Source organism: Medicago truncatula, chromosome 8, assembly GCF_003473485.1.
Source record: "Medicago truncatula cultivar Jemalong A17 chromosome 8, MtrunA17r5.0-ANR, whole genome shotgun sequence".
In the NCBI taxonomy this organism is placed as follows: domain Eukaryota; kingdom Viridiplantae; phylum Streptophyta; class Magnoliopsida; order Fabales; family Fabaceae; genus Medicago; species Medicago truncatula.
In genome coordinates, this window is record NC_053049.1 from 48,993,696 (window position 1) to 49,004,549 (window position 10,854).

A 10,854-nucleotide genomic window follows, 5' to 3' on the forward strand; every position below is an offset into this window, starting at 1 on the left:
AATAAATGATTTTGATTGATACCAATTTAATAGAGGAATGCAAGGAAAATAAAGATGAATGCAAAATATTTATAACCACCGTCATCCTAAACTATAACTACAATTAAAAGAAATATGTAAAATAAGCTAAATCTATAAAAAAAAAATGCATTAAACAGTCATCGACCCTCCAAAACTTGTTTGCATTTTTCTCATTAAGTTTTAGTAGTCCTAAACTTTAAGAATAGGAATGAAAGTGACAGTTAGGAGTAATGTGTGTTTTTTACCGTTTAAAGTAGCGATATTGGATTCCATGTGTGTGATGATTAAGGCATATTGTAGTTTCATTTCTTAGGTTTGAATAAAAAAAGCTACATGAATTAATCCATTCCATTTGAAGTTAAAGACATCGGTGTATAATTGCACATGAAAGCAATTAATTAATTGGTGATATAATGTAATGTAATCATCATAGATGAAGATCCTCTCTATTTGACAAAATAAATGGAGTTTTGCAAGTTAGAGAGAGATAGACTAAAAATAGATGGTGGGTTCTACCACTAAGTGGGTCCCACCATCATTAATTATATTTTATTTTTTAAAAAATTTCACGTGTCTTTATCTCTCCAAATTAAAGAAAAGGAAAAACACGTAAATGGAGAGATCCTAACCCAATCATCTCACCTTGTGTGGTGTGGTCTAAGTGGATCTATCTACTTAAAAAAAGTTACTAAGCGTAACTCAACTTAATCATCTATTTACATCCTTACCTTTGTTCTTAGTTGTGTCGAATCCCTGTTCTTTCTTCTAGTAGTAGTGATTCAACACTTCTTTATTTATCAATTTTTTTTGTCAGGTAGTTTAGCGGTTAAAATTCACCTCATAAGATAAATAAGTGAGGTTTCGAGGTTCAAATTTCAATCATTGCATATAATAATGCATTATCCTATCAACTTAGCTATGCTCACTAACTTCAAATTTATTTGGCTGTATGCAGTGGAGGGGATATGATATCCTCCGGGTACACGTCTCAAGACTTCAAATTTTCAATTTAGTTGACTTTCAGTTTCATTTGTCTTTTTCTATAGTGTTTCTACTTATTTATTTCCTATTCACTTACATGTTTTGCTCCAAAAGGAAAAAAAAAAAAATATATATATATATATATATATATATATATATATATATATATATATATATATATATATATATAATGTTTTGATTGCAAGGGAAGTAGGACGTGTTACATATAGAACAAAAAATTAAATAAATCAAAATTTCATAGTTACGAAAGATTTCGATATAATTTTCAGGTGCAATCTGATATAGTAGAAAATGTTTCATTTATAAAGCTATTTCTATTTTTCATATAGATTTGAAAGGGGGGGTTTATTTTTACGTCCAATGTAATATATTTTGTTTAGCCTACATCAAAGACTTTTCCAAACACCTTTTTTTTTTTTTTTTAAAGAAGATTTTCCAACACCTTATTGGATCTGGATCCTCTCCAGTGTATTCTCTGCTGCTTCAGTCCTGTCAACCGTTGGATTAATCCAACAGGCTCAGAGCCAAAAAGTTGACATACTTAAAAAAAAATAAAAAAATAAAACCTAGAAGATGATCTTCTTTCACAATCCATGACAATAATTGCTGCTCTTATCATCTTCATCGGGCTTTGCCCCGCACCACCACCCCTTCCTCTTCACCGTTCAGTTCAATCTGAACTGGCCATTGACAATGACGTCGGTGATTACGAAAATCCAATTTGACGTCATACGGCTTCAACAAGAGGTCAAGGGCGGTGTCTGGTGTAAACAAAGTATTACAAGTATGGGGAGCAACAAGAGTCACATAATTGAGAATTTGGGAGTTTGTTCACTTGTCTTTTTTAAATACAATTGATTTGTGCAAAATTGATTGATTTGAGTTACTGTAGAAGAGTAGAAATGGCAACAAGAGTCACATAATTTGTAAACAATTGGAATAGATGCATGTCAAATTACGGTGACTTGTTTAATTGGCTGGAAAAGAAGTTAAACTTATGATTGCTTTAGGGAAAGTAGGAACAAGTACGGGAAAACCAGCAACAATCTACATCCCACGTTTTTTCTCTCTCTTCTAGAGTGCTTTTTTAATTAATTTATTTTTTGTGTAGTTTCTCAACCGTTGGATTAGCCGCTGGAGAGATGGCTGAACAAACATAGATTATGATATACATATATACTTCATCTAAAATATACTCACTATTTTAAGTAATACATTTTTTAAATAAAGGAAAGGTGTAAGTAAACCAAATAATTAGTTAATTACAAGTAAATTATTTGATAGAAATGACATAACAAGAGTGGAAAAAAAAAAAAAAAAAACTCATTCTCAGGATAAGGGTTTAGGCTCATAAGAAGTGGAGTTAATCTAGCACTGTCTCAACTCCCATGGAACTACCAGTCCCGTTGAAGTACTGACAGACGAGGTGTCTCAACTCAAACAAAGAGTCTTGGAATTGGATTGTATAAAACAAGTGGTTTACAAGTCACTAATCAAGGGGTCTCCGTCTTGGTGCTCACTTGCTATTGCAACACCTAACGTAACACAACATTGGGACGTTGTATCTTATATTTTAGGGGATAAGGAAGCATTCTGTCTGTGCTAAGCATAGGCTTGTAATTTATCCTCTCAATACATTCTTTAATTTTGCTCTAACACAGAAAATGGTAAATGCTATTACTAATAATCGAAATATATAATCAAGAACCGCGGTCTTTCCCCCCAAATCAAGACATGTAAATAAAGATTACACCAAATGGTCCTAAAGTATATATATCATCATGTCCTAAAGTTTGAATACAAATATCAGCGGGAAAAAAGTAGGAAAAGAGAAACAAAGTCTGCAACTTCCCAAGCACAAATATTGTCAGATGAGCCTTTCAAAACCATTGCAACCTTCTTCCTCAGATTTAAAAATGACGAAAGGGCTACTTTTGCCCATTTAAGCAAAGGATGGCACCAGTAATAAGGTTCCATCATCGATCAATTAAAGGAATGTTGGAAGCCGGTTGTCAGAAGCTTAATAAAATGCCATTTTCAGTTCATATCATTGAAGAAATTTGAGAAGTGTACATGGATAATATTGACGACTTAAAATGCCATGCGACCAGCTAGCCTGCTCTCAAGTATCCTCTTATCTATGGCTGCATCAATGGAGCTCATCTGCAAGATAAACATGACAATAGTAATTAAAAAGTATTCATAGACCACAAATTACCGCAACAAACAAATATTTTGGAGCATGGTCCTATGCAAGAGATCCAAACTCTGCGAAAGAAGCTGACCTGGGCCAAGTCTGAATTCACTTGTTCCATAAAATAAATTGTAATGATGTTACGAATGAGCAAAAGTCTGTTGGGTAAGATCATGTTTCACCCAAAACCCCAAACTTTCGAATCAAGCAAAGGGTAAAAAGAATAACATTGGTAAAACCAAACCCAACAAAAATCACATATACATACTCTTTTATCGTGTACAAATGCTGGGATGAAGGATCACAAAGTTGGTTGTGTGCAACAAGCTTCACAAATTATGTTGTTATAATCATAATTACCAAAAGGAATTAGTAGAATAGCTACGTATATCTTTATATGGTCCCCAAATTGGAAGCATAACTTGACAGTGGTCCTTTAAATAAATGTAACTTCCATTCAGGTGGGAGGCAAAAGGGAGAATTAAGTGATCATTTTTTCTTTGCCGTTTATTTTTTTAAAATGATTGGAAATTTATACATGATGTACCTCTTTTAGCATGCATAAACAACTGAATATGAGAACAGAAAGCGTAAAGCATAAACTGTCTGCTTTGCCATCTATTCTTTTAAAGTGTTTGGAATTTAAACAGAATGTACCTCTTTTAATATGTGTATACAACTGAATCTGAAAACAGAAAGCATAAAGCCTACACTTTTTTTGTTTGCCGTTTTTTTTTTTAAATGATTGCAAACTTATACAGAATGTACCTCTTTTAATATGTGTAAACAACTGAATCTGAAAACAGAAAGCATAAAGCCTACTCATCTGGTTAGATGTGAAAGCAACTCCAAGTAATAAAAAGGTAGTACGACTTACCTGGCTACTTTCATCATGAACCTGATATTTTGTTAAAGACATTCTTCTTTCCTCCTACAGCAACAAAGCATCAAAACATTATCGACCATGAAACAATAGTAGACTAGTGGTCCAATGAAAAGATTATTTTTCAAGAATATGACTGACCATGGACATTGCCTCGTCATCCCAAACTAAGTAGACTTCGTTAGTGGCAGGCTGAGTAGCGGGAGCTTTGTTTGAGATTACTGGTGGAGGTCCAATTGAAGGACCACCGGTATTTGGACCAGAAGCATAAGAATGCGAGTTACTTGCTATCCCACCTATAAGAAACCAGAGGAACAAGAAAATGAAAATCACATGAATCATATAAGATCAACTGAGATGGAAACACTAAATTTTTAGTTCCAAGTTTTTTACTACATCAAACACATTCAGTTGTGTCAAAAAACCAGTCACAGTGGTTCAAGGAAAGAAAATAAAACGTTACCTGGAATCCCTATTGCTTGATAACTACTTGTCACAGAAGAGTTGATGCCCAAATGTGCGTCAATAGGAACATTTGAAGAAAGCCCAGGAGTTATTGATGGTACACTTGAAGACATGGGTGCAGCGGAAAATGGTGAACTTTGAGTGGCCATGTGGTTGTTCCCAACAACAGGAAACAAAGGCTGTGAAACTGGGACAGGAGGTGTAGATGAAGGCAGTCCAGGAGGAGTAATCTGAGATTGTAGTGCAGGTGAAGTAGTTGATGGCAATGGAGGCCTCACATTCTGAACAGGAAATAATGGTTGCTGTGGGTATTGAACCGGAGGAGGCATTGAAACAGTTGGAGGCTGGGGAAACCATGGCTGAGGTCGAGGTGGAACAACTCCCCAAGCATTAGGAGGGCCTGGTACAGCAGGATTATATCTGCAGCAGCAGAGAGATAAGTAAATGAGCAGATTTTGTGTCACTGATAATTTTCTAAATAGAAAAATATTCACGAATATATCACTTCTACCACGTTCCAAATAGAATAAGAATTCGAATGAGAAAATCAAAATGAAAAAAATGTTTAACAGCATACATTGGTCGAATTGGGCCCATGGTTGATCGTGGAGGATATCCGGTACCCATAGGAGGTGGCACCATTCCACCTGCAAATGGGGTTGATGGGATGTCCACCTTGGCTGTCTTTGATGGAACATCATCGTCTGCAATACATACAAAACTGTCAGAGAATATTAAACAATTTCTCGTGAAACAAAAAAAAAAAAAAAAAAAAAGGAATTTTAAGTATGATTCAACATTTTTATCATCACTAACAATACTTGTACAAAGCCTTTATCCTAAATAATAAATTGTACAAAAACGCTCCTGACGTCAATAATACCAACAAAACAGAATAATACATAAAACAACAGCCACCATACATGTCAGGTATTCGGTAGAATAGTGTCAGAAAACAAGAGAGATTAGAATTTTTTTTTTTTGAAGAAGCTAAATTAGCCCACCTAAATTAGGATTAGAATTCTTTTATTGAATCAACATAAACTAAATCCCCAGATTAATGATCAATTTCAATGCCTAGTCCTGTTAGGGTTGAACAAAAAACCGAACCCCAACCCAAACCGGAAAAATCGAATGAAAATATGAGCAGACCAGGTCATCTGTTCAGTTTTTCGGTTATGCAAGGGTTAGAATAGGTCGAGTTCGTCTGTTCAAAATAAATCCATGAGAAACTGACCGCTACCATGTTCGCTGTATACATATACTGATTCTTTATTTAAATTACAAGACAGTGATGCGACAAGTCGATACTAATTCAGAGTATTAGTCTTGAGACCCAATCTCATTTTTTTTTTTGAAACAAGACCCAGTCTCATAATAACTGCAACTTGGAAACTGTAAATAAATATGCATTTTTGTCTTTTTTCTTTTATTTAACCCATGTAAAGTTGTAAACTAAGGCAGAACTTGGCCGTGGATATATGCAACTGTGTCGGCACCGACGGCCAAAATCTAAGTAGCCCCCTTCTTCTCCTTCTTGTTCTGCTATCCATTTCATCCCACCCGCTTTCGTTAGAACCCGCCACCCAACCTATCCGCGAAAATAAATGGGCTGAGATTTTCCGGCCGGCGGATTTCTCTAAATGGTGGTTTACCGACTGGATCCAACCGTTTGTCCACCCCCTAACTCCTATATATCTGCTACCGTTTATAATACCCACCCTGCAGATAACTAATTAACTTACTACGGTTAATAAGCAGTTACATTACATCTGTTACAGTTATGCAGGGGCCTCCTTCCCTGCATCCCTACTATTTCTGACACTACAATGGAATCATTAAACAGAGGTAAAAAATCAGATTTGTTTGTACTTGTAGTAGTTATTAAGGTGTCTTGTTTGTACTTGTAGTAGTTATTAAGGTGTCTCGAGTATAAACTATCAATAAGAACTATGAAACAAGGAGAAAAAACAATGAGACAGAGTATAGTGTAACCTTCATCTCCATAATGAGCAGCCAAGACATCTGGCGGAATCCCCTGCATTCCGTATATTTCAATTTCTGTACTCTCTCTTCCAGGTTTCGCATTTGGCACCCTGAAATAATTAAGAGTTCAGTAAAATCTAGTACATTAATATTTTAAGGAGAGCATTCACTCAAACATAATTAAGTTTGTACATCAAGGGTCAGTCAAATGCTTGACTAACAAAGCAAACAACCCCCCTCTTTGTTACTAGGGTCTGCTTTAATTGTCTTATCTGAGCTTATCTACTGGTATAAGCACTTGTAAAACTGCTTAGGAGAGCTTATGAAAATGATTTATGACATGTATCAGCTTTTATCATCTTATTTCCATAAACTCTCTAGTATAGCTTATAAAACCAGCTTATAGCTTATATGAAAATCGTTCTGACATTATTTAATCTTTTGCGATAGAAATAGCTTATAAGTAAGCACTTATAAGATAAACTTTAATGCTATAAGCATTTAATTAAGTTGTTTATCCAAATTGAACCTAAATAGTAAATTGAATTCACACATGAATAGATAATTAGCAATGAATAAATCACACTTGGAAACATTCTTTGAAATGTAACTACAAATCATAGCATAGAATGAGGGAAACTCGTAAGACAGAGATCAAATTACATAAAATAAAATAAAAAAGTGAAATTGAAAACCCTAAAATGATGAAAGAGAAAAGAGAATATACTTGGTGACGTTTTCTTTGTGGACCTGAAGAACGTGAATGGACATGCCACCAGCAGTGGAAAGCTTCTTATGACAAACGTGACACTTAAAGTGCTTGGCTTTCTGATGCTGAACCAAGATCTTCTCGTCATCGAATTCACGATCGCAGTAATAACACCATACCTTTGAAGCAACGCGCTTCTTCTTCCTCCCCATCGAAATTCAGATAAAGATGCCGCTAGGGTTTAGAGATTCCGATTCCGTTCAACCACCCTATGCTGCTACTGCGATGGAGGATGAAGAAGAAGAAGAAGAAGAAGAAGAAGACCTAGGCTAGGGTTCTTAATCGTAACTTTGTTTTTTCTCTTCTTTTATTTTTTACATATAAAAATACCCTTGTGTTTGGGTGGGTCATAATTATGGATTATTATACGCACGTGTGGTTATTTATGTAATTGTGGATAGTCTTGAGGCTGAATAAGAATCTTATATATTTTTATTCGTCCCTAAAAATATAGAATAAGATTTTGATTTTCCCCTAAAAAAAATTGATTTTAATCCCTTAGTTAATGTAATAGACATCGTTTCATTTTTCTCACACTTTTATGATGGTGTTACATAACTCTTATCAATTTCATCTCTTTGGCATCATTCTTTTCGACATCCACCTTTTCAAAATCATCCTCTTTGACATCAAAATATTTGACTTTGTAATTTATCTTTGCATCTTGCTCTCACGTTTTTTGAAATATGATACCAACACATTAAAGTAGTAGATTAAGGGAAGATACTAACAACGTGAGTCATTTTTGTGTGTCATCCTTGTCAATCACAATAACTTTTGACATATTGTTTTTAGACTTCGAAAGATCGAGACAAGTTTGTAGAGCATGAGTGGATTTTTTTTTTTGTACGTCAGAAATCAAAACCAACATAATATGTTAATTAAATTGAGGTTACCTCAGCTATCTCAAATAATTACTTTTATAGCGACTGATTTTATAAGTGGAATCCATTAAGAAAACAATGTGAAAAATACTAAACAAATTAGCAGATACATGATGAGCCCAAAAAATATCATAAATAGTTGTAAACTCACCAAAAGATTTAAACCGGTAAACATAATTGTGATCGACCAAACGTTTCAATAGATATTGCATTTTTAACATTTCAACTCTTATGGACTTTTTATACCTTTGACGTGCATTGTAAACTTACTTTATAAACATTACATAGCTTTTTATTTTATCTTTCAAGTCACTAGGATATTATTTGGTATACCGTACTCCTGCCCATGTCAATGACACTCTCATTTTCTTCCTTGATTAAACTGCCTGCAAGAAGGTGACATTCTTACCTTGTCTCATTGGATGCTTGTGTACTACATTAACAATACTAAATGACATAAATGTAAATTCACTTTTTACTGACTTGTGACTTCACGTTTTAACTTCTTTTTGGTTCCTTGGTACACATCAACCTTTTTACAACCCTGTACTAAATTTCGCACTCTTCATCCACCACCATGATGAAGTTTTTATATAATTAAAGTACATTCGACTATTGATGCTTGACGACAAGTCTAATTAATCAAATTATCTCTAAGTTTATATTTCACTTTGGTAAAAAAAAGGTATTTCACCGTATCAACTTCATTATCAACAAGTTTAGAAACAACGAGCTTAACAATCTTCTCTCTTGTAATCAACATTTGGTTTCACGTCAACGGAAATCTCAACATTTGGTTTGACATCAACAAAAGTCTCAACAATGCGTGGTTTCACATAAATGGAAGTCTCAATAATGTTTGATTTCAAATCAATGAAAACTTTGATGTTGTTTGGATTGTAACTTGAGTGAGAGGGATTTATAGCTCGAATGGTTTGAATCGTAACTCTAAAAGGGAGTGTTATTAGCATTTTGAGGGGCCTAAGAGCAAATAAAGGGGTACTTTGAACCAATTTCTTGATTATATTGAAAGAACTGCGACAATGTTGGGCTTTCAAACTTTTTTCTTTCTTTCAACCTTAAACAACCAGAAATGATGAAGCCCGCATGACCTAGGTTGCTAATGTTTCTATTCAAACCATATGCTAAAATTTGTCACCTTCATTGCCATGTATTTTCTTCTTTTGTGTTAATCCTCTGAATCTCAAGGAGTTCGGCCGATAGATAAGGAAAGTATGGTAAAAAATTGTTTCATTCAAGAATCAAACTTAAGTTCTCTTGAACAATTCGTTCTTAATGGAACTTATTAATTAATTAAGCCAATTGTTTGGTTTTTTCTATGTATTTTTCTATTCACGAGTGATCCAGATACAATTATTTATTTAGAGAATAAAATCATATGAAAAAAAAAGCATATATTTTTTTTTGTAGAAGGAGTATATACTTAACCATTGTAAAAAGAGAAATGCATAATTTGTGATTAAGCAAATAGTCAATTTCCCCCCTGAAATTGTAAGTTTCATCAATTACCCCCCCCCCCTCCGAAATTAACAAAACATCAATCACCCCTCTGAAATTGCATAACGTTAATCAATTTACCCCTCCGTCAAATTTTTCTGTTAACTGTTTACGATTATGATCAAATACCCCCCCTGAAATTTTGCACTTATATGCAAAATGCCCCCTAAACTTAAAAATTTAGAATTTTTTTCTTACCAAAAATCATACATTTAGTTCTTCAAGTAATATATTATACCTAATGTCATAAAAATTCTATTCACAAGAAAATGAATGAATATATGCCAAAGAAATCATGGTTTTGTCATGTGCAGCATTTTCATTCATATTTCATATTTATCAACAAGTCTTGTTTCTTCTTCCTTCTGCAGATATTAACATATGGAGACACAATTATCAAAGACTTGTGTACTTTATGACTACATACTATAACATAATTACCAACTTGTATAAAAAAAAAGTCTTCTATATATGTATATATTTAAAACACATGAGAGTAACATATCTTCCATAAAGATTTATATGACCAATAGCTGCATAAACATACATTCCATACATAGTTATATGATCAATAATTGTTAATTTGTTTGCCTTTAATATCTTTTGAGTCAAGGATAAAAAAAAATATAAATTTTTAAGTTTAGGGGCATTTTGCACATAAGTGCAAAATTTCAGGGGTGTATTTGATCATAACCGTAAACAGTTAACAGAAAAATTTGACGGAGGGGGTAAATTGATTAACGTTATGCAATTTCATGAAGGTAATTGAAGTTTTGTTAATTTCATAAGAGTAATTGATGAAATCTACAATTTCAGAGAAATTGACTATTTACTCATTTGTGATTTCTTTCTTGCTTTGCTGATTACACGCATTCCAATATAGAAGAAGTATAAACTGTTTTTTTGTCATTTTCAATTTTACCTTTAGTTAGTTTTAGAATTAGCATCTTAATTATGATACTTTGGCGGCAGTAATACTCATCAACCAAACCAACAATCCTCTGTTACTACGACCGGCTTCCAAACATGAGTTCCCATGTTTACTGTTAATTGTTATTACACCTAAAGGAGCTGAATCCCATATTAATTCATGGGAAAATTCTACGGTGAAATTATAAGAATAACTTTTTTG

The 10,854-nt window shown here is 33.7% G+C and overlaps 1 protein-coding gene across 2 annotated transcripts; it reads right to left on the reverse strand.

Moving 5' to 3' along the window:
• Positions 1 to 2,676: 2,676 nt before the first annotated feature.
• Positions 2,677 to 7,639, reverse strand: LOC11415762 (protein SUPPRESSOR OF FRI 4). 2 transcript variants are annotated; one of them, XM_003630974.4, is made up of 7 exons: positions 7,279 to 7,637; positions 6,561 to 6,661; positions 5,143 to 5,269; positions 4,564 to 4,985; positions 4,242 to 4,396; positions 4,095 to 4,148; positions 2,677 to 3,186 (listed from the first exon to the last, which is right to left on the reverse strand). In XM_003630974.4, the coding sequence occupies exons 1-7, from the start codon at positions 7,470 to 7,472 to the stop codon at positions 3,115 to 3,117; spliced, it is 1,125 nt and encodes a 374-aa protein (XP_003631022.1). In that variant the 5' UTR covers positions 7,473 to 7,637; the 3' UTR covers positions 2,677 to 3,114. The 2 variants fall into 2 exon arrangements, with proteins under 2 accessions (XP_003631022.1, XP_003631023.1); XM_003630975.4 differs by having other exon boundaries at positions 2,677 to 4,148; positions 7,279 to 7,639.
• Positions 7,640 to 10,854: the final 3,215 nt, after the last annotated feature.